Here is a 23,931-nt window from a genome sequence, read left to right on the forward strand (position 1 = left end):
TCAACGTTGAACAGTAGCACTAGATCAACCAAAATGAGCTTTTCCTTCATTTAGTGAGTGCTTCTAAAATGTCTTCTAATTCTTAGGGTGCAGAAGAGGTTCACCAGGATGTTGCCTGGATTAGAAATAATTAGCTATAAGGAGAGGTTGGAAAAACTTGGAGCATCAGAGGCTGAGGGGTGACCTGATAGAAGTGTGTATATGTATAAATTGTGAGAGGCATAGATGGGGTAGGTAGTCAGTCTCTTTCCCAGGGTAGAAATGTCAAATACTAGAGAACATAGGTTTAAGGTGAGAGGGGGAATGTTTAAAGGAGATTTAAAATGCAATTTTCTTTTTCACAGTGGTAGGTGGTGGGAACAGATATGCTGCCAGTGAAGGTGGTAGGAGCAGATATAATAGCAATGTTTAAGAGGCATTTGGAAGAGCACATGAACAGGCAAGGAATGGGGGTCTGTAAGCCATGTTCAGGCAGATGGGATTAGCATAATTGGGCATCATGGTTGGCACAGACATCGTGGGCCAAAGGGCCCTTTCCTGTACTGTACTTTACGATGTTCTGTGTATCCCTTCGGAAAGTAGTCAGATTTTTAAAAAACAGCAGTGTGATCACAATGTTAATGAGGGTTGTCATTGTTAGAATTAATTGGCCATATTATAAAATGCAGAATTATAATGAATTGCAATTAAGCCATTCCCCATGACTGGAAAATAATACATTGACAAATATTTTGTTTTTTATTGAATGATGTCCAGTGGTTCTGAAATTGTTTACCCTCATTTTTGTTTCTTCAACATCATGGTTATCAGCCTAATCAAGAAAAATAAGAGAGTTCAGTGTAAGCGGTTATTTAAAAAAAGTGACAATATTAATGAAATTGCAATAAGGCAAACAGCATATTTATAACTAAGATTTGAGAAGCAGTTATGCATAATGTTATGAAACATTACTTTTTAAATGTTTTATGATCAATAATGTCATAAATGTATAAACAATTGTATAACATGACCAAGTATTTCAGAAATGGTAATTTTTAACTGATAAGATTGATTATCCCCTGCTGCATTGATTATGAAACGTAAAATCAGTGTTGTAAGAAATTACCTTAAATCATACATGCCAGGCTTTGTAAATTATATTAGCATTCACAAAAACTAAAGAGGGTTTTATTTAATGCTGAGAAAATAGCAACTAAGTTTGTAGAGTAAAAATAAATTAACTACAGCAGCTGTACTCTTAAATGAGCTTGTTCAACTTTATCTCGTATAAATACATCTCTAATGATTTCCTCTGAATTTCTACTGTCAAATGATTCTTTCAATCACTAAAGCTTTATAGAACTATATTACAAAGCATTTAATGAAAAGTAGTTCTGTCACAACTATTAGAGCAATCTTCCATGAAAATAAAACTTAAACATTAATAAAATTCTTAAATAGTAGACTTAATAATTTGTCATTTAACCACAATAGCATTAGATACAACTGAAATTTGGATCTAGCAGTTTGAATAAAAAGATCAGCTCTGCAAAGATCTCCATGTTGATGGTAACCTGTACAAACTGTGTAGATTTGTTTCCTAATCACTAGATCGCTGTCTTTATCTGTTGCAACATTTGAGAAAGTTCCCTTGACTCAAGGCTCGTAAAGGAAATGCTCTTAGTTATTAATGAAATTTATTACTAGTAGAGATTATTTATCCAGTTACTTACGAGTTTCTCTACACTGGTAGATTCAGCAAATAATTGAGACTTTATTTTTGAGTTTCTAGTTGTTTAATCTAAATGAAATGCATATCAAAAATTATACAGCTAAAACAGTTGTTACTGCTTTGCCATATGAATTTGATTTTAGTAACACAATCTGGCCATTGAAAATTATAGATTGTGTTATCCAGCTATAAACACTGAAGGAAGTTTTCTAGTTGTCTATTTCTGTTTTGCACAGTGTTTCTTGTCTCAATTTCAAAATTCCATCATGACAGCATTTACTGAAAACATAAATACATATTAATAATGCAAAAGCAGAACATTCTTTTTCATGCACTGAGGAAGCAGACCAGCTCTTAATTGTTTTTCCATTCTCACGTTAACTTGTACCTGGAATTGGCTGTATGACAACAAAATGTCAGAGTGGAGGTTCGGCTCTCTCTTGGTCATTTATCTGGCACAAATTGTACCTGTCAGATACCAACTCAACCCTGAATGTTGTGCAGGAAGAGTTGTGGATTAAATTGAGCAACATACAGTTGTCATTGGATATCTCCACTTCTGAACATATGGTGGAAGGAAGGGCTTTGAAGCAGCTAGTGTGGCCTTGTTCACTGTACTGTGGAGCTCTTTCCATAGTGTCCTGCGACTGAGACGATTTGCTTCCAGCAACCAATAACATTTTCCTTTGTGTGAGGTATGGTTCCGGCCAGTGGGAAGTTTCCCTCCAATTTCCACTGAGTTAAACTATTTGGCTTACTTGAAGTCTCAGTTGTTCAAATGTTTTCATGATGCCAAGGACAGTCACTCTCCCCTGATCTTTGAAATTCAGCTTGATTGGACCAAAGTGTAATGAGGTCTGTAGGCTAGACAAAACAAACAACAAGATGAGTAGGTTTCTGTTAAGTATTGCTTGATGACTGTCAATTACTTCTTCTGTTGCTGTACTATTGAACATATGAGTCAGCTGGCTTTTAACACCCTGTTTTGTTCCTCCCTCCTTTCCTGATCAGCTACTTTCATTCCCAAACCCACGAAATTAAGTAACTATACAGCTATCTTTATTAAACCCCTAGGATATTTGGCCATCAGGGTCTAGGGAATTTGTCACCTTGGTCCATTAAAATCTTGTGATGTAGGTGGAGGTTATTGGATCCATGCAGGTTCCCAAGGAACAATCCCATTTCTTTCACTTTCCCCTCTCCTTATTTCCTGTATCCTTGCAACTTCTACTCGCTCGCATGTCCATCAACTATTCTTTGATTTTTTTTTGCCATTAAATCTACACTAGGGATAATTTATGGTATTATCTAGCCAGTGTATCTTTGGAAAATGCAGAGGAAACCAGGGCACCTGGGGAAATTCTCCATCCATTCAAAGGGAGAATGTGCAAACTCTGCACAGACATGTCCGTAAGACGGGTACAAACCCGGCTCCCTGGAGCTGTGGAAGGGCAGCACTAATTGCTGCACCCTCTTGTTGCCATTCTTGTACTATATTTTTACAAATTCTGATTGCTTCCTGTTCTCTAACTAGACCCTTGGTTTCCCATTAATTTTGGAGCGATTTTGTGCCCTAGAACTTGAAAATTGATTCAACTGATTTTTTTTTAATGTACAGTCATTTCCTTATTGAGTTAGTGTGTTCTCCTGCACACAGGAGAAAAGAATATTCCTTTCAACTTTTTATAGCTGTTCTCCACCCAGTTCTAGGGTGTAACATTTTTAAGAATGTGATTCAGCTTCTTTTGTTACGCAACCAGTTTTGCGGAAAAACGTTTGAATGAAGTTGTCTTCATTTCCTGCGATGGACCTTGAACTTTTTCTTTAGGCAAGAATAGGAGTTTTATATCTGTCAGAGGTTCTTTCATAAAGCATTGCAGCACAGGTGAAGGCCATTTGGCCCATCAAGTGATTATGACTGAATGCCTTTTAAGTCAGAATCCCGCCTTTTGAAGAATAGTCTAGTTATTCTCACTGCCATCATCTTTCCCAATATTGCCTGCAGATTTTATTTCTCGTAGTTGTATTTAAAAGCAATTCAGTAAATACGATTTTCCTGACACTTCCATGTAGGTTCATCAAATTAGCCACAGATTCTACCCAAATTGGGTAGAAACGTTTTGTGCTGTTTCTGCTGATGTTCTACAGAAGTTACAACAATGAAATGCAAAAACCCCTGGGAAACTTTTCCTGTGTTTGTAAGCAAAATTGTCCTATTTTTGCTTGACTTTGACTCTGTTTCCAAAGATTTTTTTATACCTCAGATAATTTCACCAGCAACTTGTTATTTTGTCAGCTCTGCCTCTGGATCCTGAGATTTGTTAATATTCAGAACCATGCTGAGGGTGTGCAACACTTTTAGTGGTGTCACCTTTTAATGAAATGTTAAAACAAAGCCTTATCTGTGTCTCGGAGAATATAAAAGCTCCCATAGATCTATTTGGAGAATAAAAGGACAAGTCTGAAGTGATTTCTATATTACATTAGTGAATGTAATTCCTTGGCTGTAAAGTACTTTGTGAAGTTCTGAAGTAAACTTCACTGTTCCTCACGTTAATTACTGTTTTATTTTTCTTAATTACAATTTTACATTTTTATTGTTTCAATGACTATCGCATTCCCTCATAATCAACATTCTTGCTTAATATTCTTAAGGCAATGAAAATGACCAATAATTTGCATATTCCCATTATACCTGGGGAAGGAGTATGCCTAAATTGAGCCTACCCAATGATCCACACAGTAGTTCAACACAATTAAAATAGGGCAGGATAATTCTGATTGTCTAATTTTGTGCCCCACCCAGGTGCCCTCTTACAGTGAAGAGCTGTAAGAGGTTTACAATAAAGATACTGAATTAGTCTGCATATTTTAACTAATTTCTCAAGCAAGTGAAGAAATCTTAGCTCTACATTTTCCTGATTTGAAATTAAAACCATGTTCCTCAAATGGTCTGTCAGCTTTAAGTTCTTAAAGGCATTGCAGAAATATTTCTCATTTCCATTTTATTTATTTTTGCACAAACTTGAACTTTTATTTCAGCCTGTATGCCTGAATTCACTCTTACTGTATCATGGGTAATTAGCGATTTACTATTTTTGCCAATCGTAAAAGTTGGCTTGTGATAAATGTCAGTTTCCTAATCTAGAAAAAAGTCAAACCAAAGAGTAAAGTGGAGAATTGAAAGAGAAAAGAAATGGGTCAAAGGAAGTAGATTAACTGACTTCAAAAAGTGAACACAAAAGGCATTTGATAGAATATCACGTAATATACTTGTTGGTATGGAAGCCCTTGGGATTAAAAGGGTGGTGCCACTGTAAATGCTAAAATTGGCCAAGGAGCAGCGAGCTGAAAACAAGCCAAGTTTGTTTTCAGACTGGAGAGCGTGTCCTTCAGGGACATAACACTTCTTTTGGATACATAGAAGTGACATTAACTTTGTTACAGGGATGTACTTTTGCAGATGATGTATACGTCTGATAAATAAGAGAGCATCATGAGAGATCAGGGGATGAAGAGAGACTGGAAAATTAGACAGATGAAATTCAATCCAGGGAAATGTAATAAACTTATAGGAAAAGATGAGGAGAAAAATGTAAGTGGTACAGTGTTGGAACAGGTGCAAAACCAGAGCTCTGAATGTGTTTACACATTTTTAAAGGTGGCATGGCAAGTTGAGAGAGGTATTAAGTTGTGAGAGCTCTTGATTTTATAAATAGAGGGATGATGTACAAAACAAAGAACTCAAGCCCAACAACATTGGGAGTAGGGCACAGCTGGAGTTTTCTGGGTAGTTTTGGTCATGTTACTTGAGGAAGGATGCTAGGTCCTTAATAGGGTTGTAGAGAATCTTGATTGCAATGATAGCAGGGATGAAAGTTTTCATTATGTGGATAAACTGTGGTAACTGAGGTTGTTTTTACAGCAGTGATGACTAATGGGAGTTAGAATCCTGGAGATGCATTGCAGAAACTGACTTTTGGCCCAGCAGGTCCATGCTGACCATAAACCACCCATTTACACTAATCTTGTATTAATTTCATTTCTTTTAAAATTCTCTCCATATTCTCATTGACTCTCCCCAGATTCTACCACTCATCTACACATGAAGGCCAGTTTTACCGTGGGCAATTAACCTACCAAAGCACAAGTCTTTGGGATGTGGGAGGATACTGTGCACCCAGGGAAAATCTACACAGTCACAGGCAGAACATGCCAATTGCACACAGATGGTACCAGGGGACAGGGTTGAAGTTGGGTCTCTGGCTCTGTGAGGCAGTGGCTCTACTAGCTGTGCCACTGTACTGCCAAGTAGAGGTGCTCAAAAATCAGAGGAGTGGGACTAATTAAATGGCTACTTAAAGAACTTGGACATGCATGGTGAGCCATAATGGCCTCTCGTGTTGTCTCTTTCTTTGATTGTCATGTATAAAATGGCATTAGGTTAGCATAAATTTAAAAGTAGCAGATAGAAGAATATCACAGCAAATTGTGATATCACTTGTGTGCATTGAATTTGCCTGCTAATATTAACTGCAATTTCTGATCTATTTATATTTTGGGGTTGACCACACTGTTAGTGGCATTGATGAGGTTTGTCACCAAATAGTAGTGTGTTGCTATTCAGACAGGACAACTATAAGAGCATTTTTTTGGATTGAGATACTGTAAAATACACCCCTTTGAAGGACTCCTTTGAAACCAGCCTTTAATCAAGAAAATGTTAAATTTCCAAAGTTGTTTCCACCTCCAGGAGGCATAGTATGTAATCTGTTCTAAATTTTAAATAGAAAATATTTTATTATCAGGAGAAGAAAATGTAGAAAAATTGAGGAGGAAAGAATGAAAAACTGCCTGTATTAGCATTTAATAGCTTATAATGAAACTAAGTACTCTTAATTTTCCTGGGAGTCTGGAATTTCCCAAAGCTCTAAAACAGCCCATGGCTTAATACCAACAGCCTTTGGCTTAATAACGTTGACAATGTCAGCCCTTATTAACCCTTGGGTAGAAATTGCAGTGCATGATTGAGTTCAGTCTAACTTGTATTCAAGATTCACAATTTTTGTTCATAAAATTAATCTGGAAAATTATTGCAGATACATGGAAAGTTTGTTAAAAGTAATATAAATAAATAGGGTGTCATGATACATTGATGAGAAACACTATCACGTTGCAGGAACTCAGCAGGCCAGGCAGCATCCATGGAGAAAAGCAGGCAGTCAGTGTTTCGGGTCAGGACCCTTCTTCAGGACTGAAGATAGGAAAAGGGGAAGCCCAATATATAGGAGGGAAAAGCAGAGCAGTGATAGGTGGACAAAAGAGGGGAGATGGGGTGGGCACAGGGAGGTGATAGGTAGATGCAGGTAAGAGATAGTAATAGGCAAGGTCGGGGGAGGAGAGTTTTCTTCCTGTCTTCGGGAGCTTTGTGAGTCCCTCTCTCATTGCTCCACCTCTGTGATAGATTCCAGTATCTTCAGTCCTTTGTTTCTGCCATGATACATTTTTGCTTCCAAATGACATCAGTGGTAAGAGAATTGGGGGAGAAAAAGTTGAATTTGTTGCAATTTGTCTTTTGATTATAACAATGATGGTGCTGTAAATACTCAGCAAGTCAGGCAGCATCAATGAAGAGAGAAAGAGGCAAGTTTTCAGGTCAGTGCCCTTCCATTGGAAAAGTCAAATTTCCGACAAAAGACCATTGACCTGAACTGTCTGATGTACTGAGTATTTCCAGCATGTTCTATTTTGCTTCAGATTTCCAGTACCTGCAATTATTTTTGGAATAAGTTGGATGTATTTTGGCACATTAACATTTGCATGGAACTGAAAGATGTGTGGTACTAAAACCTCAGCCTACTATGTTTGTGGGTTGTCAGTATAATTATGTTGTAAACCCACATTGATCCAAATCTCATACAATAATGAGGGCATAAGATTTATATTTGGGTCTGTTCTTTTGTCAGGCTAAACCAAACATTATAATGGATTGCAGCAGAGATTTTGCTAAGTGAAGAAGAGGAATGATCCATGGGACATATTTTAATGTTAAGCCTCTTCCCGTGGTTCACTAAGAGAGCATGAGACACTTGGTGGAGTACATGGGACAGGATTTATTTTGAATATAATAGATGATCAGAGAGTGCAGCTTCTCAGTTTCCCTGTAATCTGAGCCCTCAATAACTTAAACCATACTACTTATTTTATCCAAACACACTGTCTGGGAGACTGGTGTGAACCCCTTCTCTGCCCTCCCCACTTTATATGCTGCTGTGCGGGGAACCTGAGTGGTGGGAATCTGGTGCAATTTACTGCCCTCTGCCATTGCTCCTAGAGCAAAGAATTACTGTGTGGAGAGGCTGGTATTAGGCAGGCTGGGAGGAAATGTTGCAGCTACTCAGCAGTGAGATGTGGAGCTCAGCTGCGTCGTGGCCAACATGGTAAGTGTGGGTCATTGCTGGGGACTGGCAGCACCTGCTCCATGCATTGACAGACTGCCCAGATCCAATACTCTCCCTCATCATCTACCGTTGGATGTGAGGAAGCTGCTGTCTTCCTTTCTCTTCATTGGCTGCACAGCTTTTCTGGGCTCAAACATTTTTCTGGGTTAACAAGCTCAAAGCCCAGTGTCCCCAAATATACAATGTTTAACAAATCTCTATGTACAATGTGTAGTGTTACAATGACCCCATCTGAGCATGGACTCCATCAGTGCTTTTATTCTTAGGAACTCATCCTGAGCCCTTAAAGTACTGATGTAGCATATTTGTATGTAGCTATGTGAACAAGTCATGTGTTCGGAGGGCAGAATAGTGTTATCCCGGAGTGTTTAAATTAGAAGAAATACTGTTTATTTGAAGTTCCTGTTTCCTGTAACTATTATTGTAAGTAAAACTTACCAGAACTTCAAGAGTATCCAAGGCCCACCTAAAAATCTATTTCACAAAGGCTGAAGTATTTGAGGGAGGTTCCTTCCATGCTCGTGCATGGAGTCACCTGGATAAACATAGTCATGACCAATGATATGCAGCACATGCCTGGAAGATATTTAACTGATTTTTCTGTTGCTATGGTACGGCCAATGGCTCGTGCAGCTCACTTGCGCAGAAGCAGGTCATTAGAACAAATATGGAGCATGTACAAGATCTGCTTTGACAATGGTTATAGGAGACCTGTCTGAGCCATGCTGGGAACCTGTTGCCCATGTTGTCCCCAACAAAATCTCTGATCTTGTTCAACAGAGTAATTTGTAGTGTTGGGCATTTGTGAAAAGTGCTTGTTGATCCACTGTGCACTTGATGAACTAATGTGCCTTTCCAGACTCTCAAGGATGTTCTAGGCTCTTGAATTCATCTTGTAGTTCTGGTTTTCAGTTCTAATTCTACAGTAAGTATTTTTACAGAGAGCTTTATAATGAAGGCTTAACATGCACAATTTATTTTCTTAGACTTCCATTTATAATGGTACTATGAATGGATTTTCTAAAGTGGAAGACAACCAGTTTTACAGAACGGGAATGACAAGAGAGAAACGACAAAGGAGCATGTTCAGTTCATTCAGTGTGAAGGGAAACAGAACAATTAGTGCCCCATCATATCGAAAACATTCTGGCCCTCAGAGCCCACTAGGTGATAATGACGTCTTTGTCTCCGGCATTTCAAGCAGTCGAAGTGAACCAGATCTCCTTAACATAGGGACTCTAGCGACAATTAGACGGATGAAAAGCAATCACAAATCTCCAAACCAGCGGAAGAGTTCTTATTGGAGAAGAACCAGGACCCTGCGTTCTCGCATTCTTTCAGATACTAGAAGTCCTGACAATGTGAAGTTAATGCAGACGGGCATGCAGCTTCAAGTTCCAAAGAGAGAGGGTTCTAAAAGAATAGTGGATGGAGTGCGGTAAGTTTGATGATGATTTAATTTGATGATGTGGTCAGGGTTTCCTGCTTAGGATTGCACTGTGGCTGTAGCACAGAAGGAGGCCACTTGTCCTATCAAACCAGCCTTTGGTATCTGCAAGAGAAATCTAGTTGGTCTTGTTCCCCTGCACTTTCCCTTCAGCATCATTTCCCTTCTGACTTCAATGATTAAATTGGTTGTCCCCATCCTCGTGCAGTGAATTCCAGATGTCCTTTAGCAGCATTCACCTGAAATGAAGGGTGACTGAAATCTGTCCAGCCATCAAATTTGGAACTGGCCCCAGCAAATTTGGTGCAGCTAATTTACTAAAAATATATATTCAAAGACATGCTACATTGGTGAAGTGTGGATCTTTGCAGCAGTGGAAGGACTTAAGGGCCTGCCTACCTCCATTCATAACAAACAGATATTTCCATGTTTAAGAATGTGTTAATTGTCGGTGATCAGATTTTATAATATAAGGAGTTGGAAGTTTGAGTTTTAAAACACAGTTTGTGGGCTCTATTAAGCTGGATGTCACAATTGTGTGCTGATATTTCTGATGTGCAACATGTCAGCAATGAAGAAAAATTCAAAGTCACCTTTTCAACCACGGTTCAATGAATAATGTTCAGAAACAAAACCAGAAACCCAAAATTCTTTCAATCTGTTTTGAATGCAATCAATGAATGAGCATCCACAACTGTGTGGGGGGGGGGGGGGGGGGGGAAAGTTATCTTCATTTTCAGTCTTAAATGGCCTACCCCTTATTTTGAGACTTTGATCCCTGTTCCTGGCTGCTTCAGGCAAGAGGGGGGGGGGGGGGGGGGGGGGTCCTCCCTGTATCTATCCTATAGAGCTCAGAGTTTTGTGCCTCAGTAAAATCATCTATCATTCTTAACTTTCAACAATGGAGTCTAGTCTCCTTGTGTGACAGACTCACCATCCCAGGAATTAGTGTCATGAATCTTTGCTGGATTCCCTTTATAGCAAGTTTAACCTAGCCAGAAGTGGTCTATATAAAGCTTTTTAATTGTAGAATGACCTCTTTCATTCTGTATTCTAAACCTCTGACAATAAATATCAATGTGCCGTTTTCTCCCTTAATTAGCTTCTGTATCAGCATGCAAAGATTCAGTGACTTGTGCACAAAGACCCCCAGATCCCTATGAAGATTAAACATTCTAATCACTCAGTTTTAAAAATACTCAGCACTTGTGTTTTGCTTCCTATCCAAGTGGGTAATTTTATATGGCACTCAATCTGCCATGTCGTTGTCAACTCACTCCACTTGTCTTTATCCCCTTGAAGCCTCTGTACATCTTCATCACTGCTCACTTAACTTTGCATCTTCTGCAAACTTGGAAAAGTTACATTTGTTTCTCATAGCTAAGCAGTCGCTATTGATTGTGAATAGTTGGGACTCAGTGACCGATTCCTGCAGGAAGGGCCTGACAAGGATGTGTTTATTTCTAATCTTTGTTTTCCAACTGTTAATCAACTCGCAATCCACCCCAGTATATTACTCCCAATTATGTGCTCTGATCTCCTGTGTGAATCCTTAATGAAAGCCTTCTGAAAATCCTTGTACATCACATCCACTGGTTATCCCTCATCTGCTTTACTAGGTATAACTTCACAGAATTCCAGTAGATTAGTTGAATATGATTTACCTTTCACAAATCCATGTTGACTCTGTTTAATCATAGTCATTTTCTTAGTGTCATGATATCATATCCTTCATCATTATAGATGATAAAGCAAAGGTCAGTAGTGCCTTCCTTTCTTAAAGAGTGGGGTTATATTTGCGATCCTTCGATCCATATAAACCACTTGAGGACACATGGAATTTTTGGAAGATAAAAACCAAAGCTTTCACTGGTTCGATCGCCACCTCCTTTCAAAACTCTCTAAGATATAATTCATCAGGTTATTAGGGTTTATCAGTTTTCAGTCTCACCAAATTTTCCAGCAGTATTTAGAACCTAGAAAAGTACAGTACAGGAAAAGGCCCTTCAGCCCACCACATCCATAATGCCATTTTAAACTAATCCCATCTACCTGCACGTGGTCTGTATCCCTCTATTTCCTGCCTCCCCACTGATTTTTTTTTTTCCCTCCAGGTACTGATCCCTGCAACTGTGCTAAGTGTTATATCTACCTCTGCACCTCCTCCCTCAGCACCATTCAGGGCCCTAAACAGTCTTTCCACGTGAGGCAGCAGTTCACACATGAATCCATCGGTATTATTTATTGCATTCGGCACTCCTGCTGTGGTACCCTCTACATCGGTGAGACCCAACGCAGATTGGGGGATTGCTTCATCAAGCACCTCCGCTCTGTCGGCTGTAACAGCCAGGATCTCCCGGTGGCCAGCCATTTAAATTCCACTTCCCATCCCCACACTGTTTGTCCATGGACTCCTCTACTGCCAAGTTGAGGCGAGATACAAATTAGAGGAACAGCAGCTCGTATTCTGTCTTGATAGTGTCCAACCTGACGGCATCAGCATTGATTTCTCTAACTTCCAGTAATCCCTCCCCTCTTCCCGCCCCCCCCTTTAGTTTTCCTTTATCCCTCTGGTCTCCTTACCCCTTCTCTTTCCTCTCCCCCGCACTCATGACCTGCCCATCACCTACACCTTCCTCCCTTTATTCCATCTTTCTCCAGGCAAAGAGCTGGAGAAGATGAATCCTATCAGATTCCATCTCCAGCCCTTTGCCTCTTCCATCTATCACCTCCCAGCTTCTAGCATTATTCCCACTTCCTCCTCCCCCACCTACCTCCTTCCCCTTCTCACCTGAATTCACCTATCACCTGCAAACTCCTGCTCCTCCCCCTCCACCCACCCTTTTATTCTGACTTCTGCCCTCTTTCTTTCCAGTCCTGATGAATGGTCTCAACCTGAAACATCAACTGTTCATTTCCCTCCGTAGATGCTGCCTGACTCACTGAGTTCCTCCAGCATTTTGTGTGTGTTGTCTCCTCTAGCATTTGACATTTTCTATTTTGGGGGTGGAAGAAAGAATCATAATTTTCTATACTTCTGTTAGGTTGCTTCTCAGCTTCCAATGCTCCAGAGAAAATAATCCAAGTTTGGCCAAACTCCCCTTGTAGCCAATACCTTCCAATCCAGGCAACATCCTGGTGGGCCTCTTCTGTGCCTTCTCCAAAGCTTCCACATCCTTCCTATAGTTTGTTTACCGATCCTTTTTTTCTTCCTCATTTGTACTGGATCCATGGCCTTAAGATATTTTTGCCTTCTGCGAAAACAAACACAGGGTATTCATTTCATTTGCCTGCTATTTCCTTAATCCCCAAAATGAATTCTTTCATCTCCATGTGTAAGCAAATCTTATATACACTTGCTATTTATGTTCTTTTTGCAAAGCTCTTGTCTACTTTTGTTTCTCACTCATTTACTCTTTTTCTTTATGAACTTTCATCCATCCTTTGCTGAATTATAAAATGCACTTGATTCTCAGGATTGCAGCTTTTTTCTGTCAATCTCATAAAAATTTTTCTTGGATTTAATACTATCATTAATTTCTTGTGCAATCAATGGATTATTTTTCCTGTCGTGTCTTTGTGCCTTAAGGGAATGTATAGTTATTGCATATCCATGTATTATTTTTAAATGCTAACCATAGCATGACGACAGCTGTAACCTTTGGGAAAGAACATTAATCTACCACCACCAGGCTGTCCCTGATGCCTCTGTTGTTCCTTTGTTGAGATTGAGAATCCTGGTTTCAGATTGAACTCAATCAGGTTTATTATCACTGACTTATGTCGTGAAATTTGTTGTTTTGTGCCAGCAGTACAGTGCAAAGGCATAAAATTTGTATAAATTACAAAATAAATAGTGGAGGAAAAAAAAGGAATAACAAAATAGTATTCATGGACCATTCAGAAATCTGATGGCGGAGGGGAAGAAGCTGTTCCTAAGTCATTGAGTGCGGGTCTTCAGGCTCCTGTACCACCTCCCCGATGGTAGTAATGAGACGAAGGCATTCACAAATGGTGAGGGTCCTCAGTGATGGATGCCACCTTGAGGCACTGTCTCTTGAAGATGTCCTCGATGGCGGGGAGAGTTGTGCCCGTGATGGAGCTGACTGAGTCTACAACCCTCTGCAGCCTCTTGTGACCCTGTGCATTGGAGCCTCCATACCAGGCTGTGATGCAACCAGTCAGAATGTTCTCCACTTTACATTTATAGAAATTTGCAAGAGTCTTTGGTGACATACCAAATCTCCTCAAACTCCTACTGAAGTAGAGCCACTGGTGTGCCGCCTTTGTGATTGCATCAATGTGTTGGGCCCAGGATAGATACCCTGAGATGTTGACGCCCAGGAACTTGAAGCTGTTCACTCTTTCTACTGCTTACCTCTCAATGAGGACTGGTGTGTGTTCTCCCACCTTCCCATTCCTGAAGTCCACAATCAATTCCTTAGTCTTGCTGATGTTGAGTGTGAGGTTGTTGTTGTGACACCACTCAACTATCCAATCTATCTCACTCCTGTACGCCACCTCATCGCCATCTAAGATTCTACCAACAACAGTGGTGTCATCAGCGAATTTATAGATGGCATTCGAGCTGTGCATCACTTTTTGAACTTAATGAAACTTCTACCATATTGCAGTCACTTCTTTCTAGCAGACCCTTTACAACAAGATTATTATTTAATACCATATTTGTTGTACAATACCAAATTTAAATTGGCCTGCTCTCCATTTGGTTCAATGTACTGATCTAGAAATCCATCCTTTAGGTTGCTACTACCAGTTTAATTTGCCTTGTCTATATATAAAATCCCTCACAATTTCTTCATTACCTCTGTTACATGTACCTCTAATTTTCTTATTTATATCATACCCTTCACAACTACCATTTGGAGGCCAATAAACAACTCCCACCAATGTTTTTTTTCCCCTGCTGCTTCTTGGCTCCAAGTCAACTTGCTCCTAATTTTATACCATGATTTGCAAGCCAGATTGCTTTTTAGACCAGGTTCCTTTTAGGACTAGTTTGATCCCTTATTTACAGTATTTTTTCCTTTTGTCTGCCTTTCCTACATTCTAACAGCCAGGAACATTTAGTTTCTATGTATGTTCACTCTATGCCCATATTTCTTCAGTGGGAAGGAGACCTTTTACAACTGTGTGCATCATTAATTTATCCACCTATTGTGGGGATGCATTTCCTTTAAATTTGGTCTTTTAACATTTTTCTGACCTCATCTGTTTAACTTTGCTGCTTTTTTTATTTTGCCTATAACATTTCTAAGTTCCTCTTCCAGATTTATTTCTCACCCCACTGTTTGTCCTGTCAGGTTCCCAACCCTCTGCCAAGCTGGTTTAAATCCTTCTGAGAAGCACTAGCAAAACCCCACCACAAGGATCTTGGTCTCAGTTCTGCTGAGGTGTAACCCATGTGAATTGTACAGGCTCTACCTGCCCAAAAGTGGACCCATTATCTCTGAAATCTAAAGCCCTCCCTCCTGCATAGTCTCTCTAGCTACACCTTCATCTGCTGTATCCTTCTATTTCTGTACTTGTCAGCATGGAGCACTGCGAATAATCCTGAGATTACATTGAGATTACCTGGAGGTCCTGCTTTTTAATCTGTTTCCTAGCTCCCTATAATCTACTTGTATGATGTTATCATTCCTCTAGCTAACAACATTGGGTTCTTCACCTCTTCCTTCAGGATGCTCTGCAGCTGTTCAAAGACTTCTTTGCCCTGACACTAGGGAAGGAACACCATCTATGCTCACGTCTGCAATCACAGAAACACTTATTTCCTAACTATTGATTACCTTATCACCAGTGGTCTCTTCCTTTCTCCATTTTTGTGCCATTGAGATGCTCGTAGAGCTATGCTTCTGGCTCTGGCTGAACTCTCCTAAGCACCATTGCTCTCACAGGTACCCAGAAGGGAAATATCTTGGTGAGATGTCTCTAAGAACTCTTTGATTATTTGCCTGCTAATCCAGCTCTGCCTGTGCAGTCTCTTGTCTGCTCAAACTATAGCTGCTGTATGACTGTCCTCCAAAATTAAGCAGTCCACAAAGCTGAACAACACCCCATCTTCTGTTTGATCATGTTAGGTCGTTCCAGAATCAATATCAAATTGTACAACTTCAGAAAGCTCGCTTTCACTGTCTGTATCAAAACTGGCCCAGTTTTTCTGCTGGAAATTATCCACCTATGACATTGGCCCAGTTTGTCCTCTCTCGGTTTGCACAACCTGACCTGCTGCCATATCCGACAGCTTTGCATTTCACAACATTTTACACTCCTTTGTCTGTAACTGCTACTATTAAGTAATAACCACTGCTTATCCCATAACCTCCCCCAATCACAGATATTCCCTTTGTCCTATCTATTCCTCCCCATCTTCTCTGCAACTTAAAACTAACTTCTTTTTTCTCTTTCTCAGTTCTGACATAAAGTCAACAACCTGAAACATTAAATCCTTTTCCTCATCCACAAATTCTGTCTGACCTGTTGAGTATCTTGAGCATCTTCTGTTTCAATGCCTTCAATTGATATTGGTTTGTCATGGAGGCATAGAGTTGTACAGCTCAGAAATAGCTGCCTCAGCCCAAGTTGTCCATGCTGACCAAGGTGCCTTCCCAAACTAGTCTCATTTGCCTGCATTGTCCATGTCCCTCTCAACCTTTCCTATCCATAAACCTGTCCAAATACTTTTAAATGTTGTAATTTTACCTACCTATACCACTTCCTCAGGCAGCTTGTTCCATATGCCCATGACCCTGAACAACCTGCCCTTTAAAACCTTTCCTGTCTCAGCTTGAATCTCTGGTTTTATGCCCTTTTGTTTGTAGTACACAATCTTAGCATTGACTGCAATAATATTGAGAATAAATATCTCATCAAGTTTCAAAGTACAAAATAGATAAGTTAACATTTTATCATTGTTAATGTACCACTCCCTATCCGTACAATTGTACTTCATTCACGGTCACCTGTTTCAACTTTCTGAATATGTTTACCTAAAAGAATGCTCTACGCCCAAAACATTACTTCAGCTGCAGTGGAAAAGCTGAATCTTAATCTTTTAATGTTAACCCTTAGTTAATCATTCTGAATATTGAGAACTGTATTTGGAGAGGATAAACTGTCCAGCATGTGTGGTAAGCAAATTCTGTTGGGATCAGTGTGCCTATTGTAAATGGTTGAGATTGTAATTGAGTGCTTCACAACATGGACTGGAATTGCAAGGATGACCAAAATGCAAAACATAAACAAAATGGTGACGTTGTGCTGTATCTAAATCACTAAACAATGGCCAAGCATTGTGGATTCTGGAATAAAAATTAGACTGCAGAAAACATTCTGTGGGTTAGATGGAATTTGTGTAGAGAGGAAAACAGTTGAGATTTTAAGTTGACAGCCCGGCATTAGAACTGGGAAAGGTCAGAATAAAATAAATTTTAAGATGCAAGGAAAGGAGGATGAATGGTAGGAAAGAGATTTAATGATAGTGAAAGGCAAAGGGAGTGGTAGTGGTAAAAGATGAGAAACAAAAGATGGGTCTGGAAAGGGAGTTAATGGGAAGAGCTGAATTACTGCTGAAATTGTGAAATGCAGCAAGTCGAGAGATTACAATGTGCCTGAGCGAAATATGTTGCTGTTCTTCAAGCTCATATTCAGCTTTGTTGGGATGGTATTGGAGGTCAAGAACAGAGTTACAAGAGGAAGTGGTACCCAGATAACCAGCTAGGGGTCACGCTTGTGGACTGAACAGAAGTGTTCTCCAGTCTTGTCAACCCAACTGTATTTGGACTTGCAAGTGTAGGAAACAACAATATTCACAACAAATGCACTTCTGATGATATGTCATTGACCTTAAATTTAACTCTGTTACTCTGTCATAGTTGTTGGCTGCCTTGCTTACTATAATACAGTCAGCTAAGATTAGACAGTTGTCTATCCAGAAAGTAGCTGGACTTAAATATTTATTTGTTGCCCCAAAATATTACTTGTGTGGTTACCTAAATATATTGCTAAACTCTAAGTAAAATTGTATGTTATAAGCCACATAAACTAGAGCTGTGTACTTCAAAAATTACATTTTATTTACAATTAATCTTTTGCAACCTATTACAGTGAAATCAATGTAGACATGAACCTACAGAAAGCAGTGTCTCTTTTGCACAACCAAGATCCGAGTGTTCAAGCCTATGCTGCTTCCTACATACAGCATGAATGTTTTAAGGAGGACAATGCTAAAGGAACGGTAAAGTATGACATTACAAATATTTCTTGGAAAAGACTACTTTTAATGAACAATGAAGAATATTTAGAAAAAAAAACAATGACGTTCATCTATTGCAGAGTCGGTGTTTCACACAGTAAAATAAATAATTGATCCATCAAATTTTGGATAGAAATGGTCCTCTTAATCTTTTTTTTCCATTGAAAACTTTCATCCTGTCCCAAACTCCTTTCCCAGTGGTTACAGATTGTGCTTGTCCTTGAATTTATGCCGCTTCATCAGAAGCTAGTCTTCCATTTATCATCCATCCCTCTCTCCAAGGAATCCTCTTTCAAACCTGTTTGTTTTGTTACCTCGACCTTTAAAGTTTAAGCTTAAATTCAAAATCTACCTCACAAACATTTTAGTTCTTGCTTTATGGCCATATCTCCTCAGAATCTCCATTTAAGTACAAGTCTTTAAACATTTGAAACTGATCATCAGCAGTTTAAGGGTTAAACCATATCTGGAACTTGCTTTTTAATTGGGTACCTAACTTTGAAGCATTCATCTTAAACAACTTGATACGTTGTGTACTATATGATATATACACAAATATTATGACTAATCCCTATACAAATATTATGACTAATCCATCTAGAATTAATGTATCCTCCAGCCAGATGTAATACATCTTTATTGGTTTTATTTCAGATTTACCAAATGGGTGCAATTCCTCTACTAATTAACCTCTTAAAAATTAAAAATATCAATGTTCAGCAGTCTGCATGTGCAGCCCTCCGAAATGCAGTCTATAAGAACATCACCAACAAGATGGAAGTGAAAAAGAATGATGGAATCAAACAAGTACTTCAACTCCTGAGAGAAACAACTGATCCTGAAACAAAGAAGCAAATAACTGGTACAAACCTACGTAAAATTTATGTGTACTTTTAATGCTGTAACTTTCAATTCTCCTTTTAAACACTTATCCCTTCTTCCTTTTTTTTCTCTCCCTCGTACTCCTTCTCACAAACCATCTACCCAAACACTGTGTGAACATCCACACTGAAACTAATGTCATCCTATGTTCAAAAAATTGTAGTGTTGAGATACTGACTCAGTTGACATGGGACAACGTGGAACACTGTGCAAGAGTTTTGTGGTGACAATGCAATAAAGATTTCTGTCCTGAAAGCCTGCCACTCTGCAGTCCAGCCCACTTTGACCATATTCGTCTATGCCTGACTATTGGTTGTTGACTTTGGCCAAGAATCCCCATGTCTTTTGCCTTTTACCCAATATCTGACTGCCACTACCATTGTGTAAGTGGCTAGATTCAGCACGCCTGTTGTTTCTCGGGCAATAAAACGTTGAGGAGGCCAAGTTTAAATTTCTCACTGCAACTTATCCAGACTTTGCCAATGCTGACTCTTTTTTTGTTCGTTCTTGCACTGGAATGACCCGGCAGAAGAAAATATTCAGGGCTTTTCATGTGCTTGAGAAAGCAAATATCTGAACTGGAAAGTGGAAGTTGGAAAATAGAGCAAAGAAAATAATCTGAAAATGAAGAACATGTGAGCTTTTGTCCTTCTGTTCCATGGGAGGCTTCTGTCCTCCCTGAGCTCACCTTAGAACACCTGCGTTATGGTGTGATGGGTATACTGCCCCAGTCAAACTCCCCACCTGCCTCTGTCTTCAGAATGGGTGGTGCCCAGTCTCCTGACTGCTTCCAACTGGAAGCATGTCTCATGCCAATCTAAACCCAGTTCAAGTTCCATACTAATGGGTGGACAATCCAACACTTGGCGAATTTTACTCTATATTGATAGGATAGCAGGGGAGGCACAGTGGCGCAGCTAGTAGAGATGCTACCCAAGAGTGGGTTCCGTCATGACCTCTGGTCCTGTCTGGAGTTTACATATTCTCCCGTGACCTTGGGGGTTCTCAGGGTGCTCTGGATTCCTATTGCGTCCCAAAGATGTGCAGGTCAGCTGGATAATTGGCCACTGTAAATTGCCTCTATTGTGCAGGAGAGTGCTAGCATCTGGGGGAGTAGATAGGAGTGTGGGGAAAATATTTATCCAAAAAAAAATTTGGATTGATGTAGGATTAATGTAACTGGGTGGTTGATGGTCAGCATTTACAGGGTGGGCTGGTGCCAGTTTCTGTGCTGTCTCTCTCTCTGACTTTAGGATCATTTGCATGTGAGCAAAACAATGGCATCCGATTCTGGTACTTAGGCCAGGTTGAGTCGAGCTGAATTTAGATAAAATTGGTCCTAATAGCATCCATTTTCTATGCATAAATTGGGCATAAAAAGTGGCAGTTGCACATTTTACTGTATTTGTGCCCGCTTCTCATGGAAGTACTATCCTTATCTCAATTTGTGTGATTTGGAAGGGAGTATAATTGAAGGCTGGCTGCCATTGATAATGGTCATGGGTTCCAGAGGTTGTCTTAAAGAAGCTTTGAATTGGTGCAAAGCATTTTGCAGATGCTACACACTGCAGCAATATACCAATGATTCTTGGAATGAATGTTTGGTTTGATGGGTGGGGAAGCAATCAAGTGGACTGCTCTCTTCCTTTGTGACATGGTTCTTGAGTGCTGTTGGACCTGCATTCATCCAGGCAAGTGGAGGGTATCCCATCATGCTCCTAACCTTTGCTTTGTAGAAGGTGGAGGAGCTCTGGGGAGTTGGGGGTGAGTTACACAATGCAGGGCAGCACCACCCCAACCCACTACCTGTCTGCAATCCCTGCCCATAGGAGTTGAGCTTTTATAGTCACGTTAGCCAAATAACCTACCACTGTTTCTGAATGAAGATTAACTTGTGTTTAATATCTGCTTAAATATTTCTTCTGATTGTTGGTGTGAGTAGTCTGAGTGTTTTAAATAGAGGGATGTGCCTGTACTGTCCAATGTGACTAGGATTGTGTAACATTGGAATGTAACAATAATATATGCCCTTGGAATGTTCCTTTTTATTGCTTCTGATCCCAGAAGGTATTAAAGAGTCTCAAGCATATTCCTGCACATTAGTGTTGCCCTTTCAAAGACACTCCTTATGTTCCACTGGACCCTCTTCCCCCACCTTCTCTGTAAACTAAAACAAACTTGTTCTTTCTCTCTTTTCCCCCATTTTGGTGAAGGGTCCTGGACCTGAAAAGTGAAGTGTTTCTCTTTCCACATTGACAATGTAAATCCAAGGGACAAGGGATTGGGCACTACTTGCACCAGAACAGGACTCTTCTATGATTGTTGTTTCAATGTAGAGTAAATGAAGGAAAGTAGACAAGGCTAGTGATAGACTGGGTCCAGGTGAGTTGCAGGAGATAATAGACTTGGGGTGGAGTGAGGCAAATGAAGTGGCTTTGGGATGAGTGTCAGCTATCTATTGTTAGTGATGGTGATGCTTGATATTACCAGTTAAGGTGGAATCTGGATGGTTGGGGAGCAGTGATCATGATGGGAATTGGTGGGGGTGGTTACTTTTGTCGGGAGATTCGTTGGTAGTAGAAAGTCACGTGAGTGATGCCTGGATCAGGATTGTTAGTGGGGTGGGAAGGTGGTGGGGGGCGGTGGTGGGGTGATGAATGGTGTGGCAGAGGAGCATCATTAGATTGAGAAACAAGACACTGCACATGCTGGAATCTAGAGCTAAGAACAAAGTTCTGGAAGAACTCAGCAGGTCAGACAGCATCTGTAGAGGGAAATGAACAGTGGCCATTTCAGTTGAGGCCCTTTATCCTACAGACGCTACCTGACCTGCTGAATTCTTTTAACAGTTTGTGTTGAGCATCAAAAGACTGCACAACCCATTGGCACGTATCACTTGTTGGGTCAAGTCAGGGGGCAAAGAATTTGAGCTCTTCTGCAAAGTTCCCTGTTAAATAAGTGTGGTCTAAAGGTAGCCTTTTTTTTAGAATAAGGGATGCAACAATGAGGATAGGTGAAGAAATGTTTTTAAATGTGTTCTGTATTTCATATGATAATTATTTTCCATGTTATTAGGACTTCTGTGGAACCTTTCATCATGTGATGCCGTAAAGGAGGACCTAATTAATGATGCCTTGCCAGTGCTGACTGACTCTGTGATTCTTCCATATGCTTCTCAAATAGTTAAAGGTCAAGGAACCATTGATTCAGAAATATTCTACAATGCTTCAGGGTGTCTAAGGTATGATAGCCTCTCACCAGTTCTGGCAAAACAAATCTCATATTTTTGTGGAAAGAGGAAAAAAGTTAATGTTTGAGGTCAAAGACTTTTTGTGAGAACCCTAATAAGCAGTCCTGCACTTGAAGCATTAATTATGTTCCCCTTTCCACCAATATTACTTGATCAGTGGAGTGTTTCCAGTAATTCTTGTTCTTATTTTAATTTCCACCATTGGCAGTTCTATGACATTCAGATGTTTGTGTAAATGATCACTGTGGGAGGAAGCACCATTATATATAGGCTCCCTTTCCAGTGAGTAGTTTTTTTGACCACATGTATAATTATGACCTTGGATTTGCAGTCTGCCCAACAACCAGAATAATGCTTTATGTCTGACCACAGTGCTTTCCAATACATTAGCTGCCAACCACAGTGTTCAAAGTACTTGTGACTGATTGCATTTTTGATTATTAAAGTAAAGCAGCGCATGATCTGTGTACCAATCTTTTTGTCAATTTATTGGTAAAAGAGTAAGATAGCCTAAGCGCTTTGTCTGATCATTATGCATGCTTTATAGTTTTGGTTAATCTTTAAATTATTTTTAAAAAATGACGTATACTATATGTGAAACTATCAAATTTTGCGATTGAAGTATCAGGACGTTGGAGGAAGAAGGGTGCTATAATTGTGATCAATTTATTCAGTCTGCTCCTAGCCAGTGAAAGGAACTTGAACTATGTTTCTTCCTGCCTTCTATTCATGGTAGGTCGGAGTTGGATGAAGGGAGATCAGACAATGTCCTAAGGCTTTTTCTTTCTTGCATGTGATGGTGTACAGTGAGTGAGCATGGTCATCAGCAACAGTGTGGTTGAGGAAAATTTCATTAACTGGTTTTCAGATAAACAGTTATTTGACTGGAGGTCTCCTGGCATGGATTAGAATTCCCTAACCTGGGACAACCCAGTTTTGGATGGAATAAGGAAAATCCTCCCTGGAGCACTTCATTTTCAGAACTGTTGTTTGTTATCTTTCATTTACTTTTTCCTCCATTGGGTCTCTGAGTATTTGGTTATTTGCATGAACATTGTTTCTTCTAATTCTTTATAATCTCCATTTGTTATATGATACAAAAGGTCATTTCAGTGTCTTGCTTTATGTCAAAATGGAAAGTTACTCATCTCATTAACTTTTCAAGTGTCAGTGCTGCTACTTTCTTCACCTTTCCCTTTCCCCTTTGCTGATCGTATTGGCTTCTTTCAATTCTCAGATGCATTGATGATTCAGTTCTATAACTGATCTACCATGTATTTATTCCAAGCAAAAATTGTGCCTTGCTGTATGATTATACAGATGTGTGGATTCTATCTCATGTTTTAACAAACATCTTGGTGTCATATAGCACACAAACAGTCTGTGCCAACTATCAAGCACCCATTTATACCAATCTGACACTAATCCCAGTTTTATTCTCTCCACATGCCCATCAATTCCCCTTTGATATTTTAATAGGCATTTTCTCTTAACTTAGAGGTTGACTCATGCGTACTAGGTTGAAAAGAAATTAACTTTGACATCAGTGAATTCAACTTATTCAGGCTGTTAAAAAGGAGATACAGAGCCTAGTAACATGGTGTCATGACAACAACTTTTCCCTCAATGTCAGCAAAACGAAAGAGCTAGGCGTTGCCTTCAGGACGGGGAGCAGTGCACATGCTCCTGTCTACATCAATGGTGCTAAGGTCAAGAGAGTTGACTGTTTCAAGTTCCTGGGAGTGAACATCATCAATAACCTATCCTGGTCCAACTACATTGACGCCACAGCCAAGAAAGCTCACCAGCACTTCTACTTTGTCAGGAGGCTAAAGAAATTTGGCATGTTCCCTTTGACCCTCACCAATTTTCAGCAATGCACCATAGAAAGCATCCTATCTGGAT

General features: G+C 39.8%; 1 protein-coding gene across 1 annotated transcript in view; it reads left to right on the top strand.

Annotated features, from left to right (window-relative positions):
- Positions 1–23,931, top strand: part of LOC127580924 (plakophilin-1) — a 41,912-nt gene that overhangs the window by 3,382 nt on the left and 14,599 nt on the right. Inside the window, exons 3-6 of the mRNA XM_052034900.1 lie at positions 9,159–9,610; positions 17,747–17,876; positions 18,549–18,756; positions 21,852–22,017. Of these exons, the coding sequence (XP_051890860.1) occupies positions 9,159–9,610; positions 17,747–17,876; positions 18,549–18,756; positions 21,852–22,017 (956 nt within the window). The remainder of the gene's footprint in view (positions 1–9,158; positions 9,611–17,746; positions 17,877–18,548; positions 18,757–21,851; positions 22,018–23,931) is intronic.

The sequence above is a fragment of the Pristis pectinata genome, chromosome 20, assembly GCF_009764475.1.
Source record: "Pristis pectinata isolate sPriPec2 chromosome 20, sPriPec2.1.pri, whole genome shotgun sequence".
NCBI lineage: Eukaryota > Metazoa > Chordata > Chondrichthyes > Rhinopristiformes > Pristidae > Pristis > Pristis pectinata.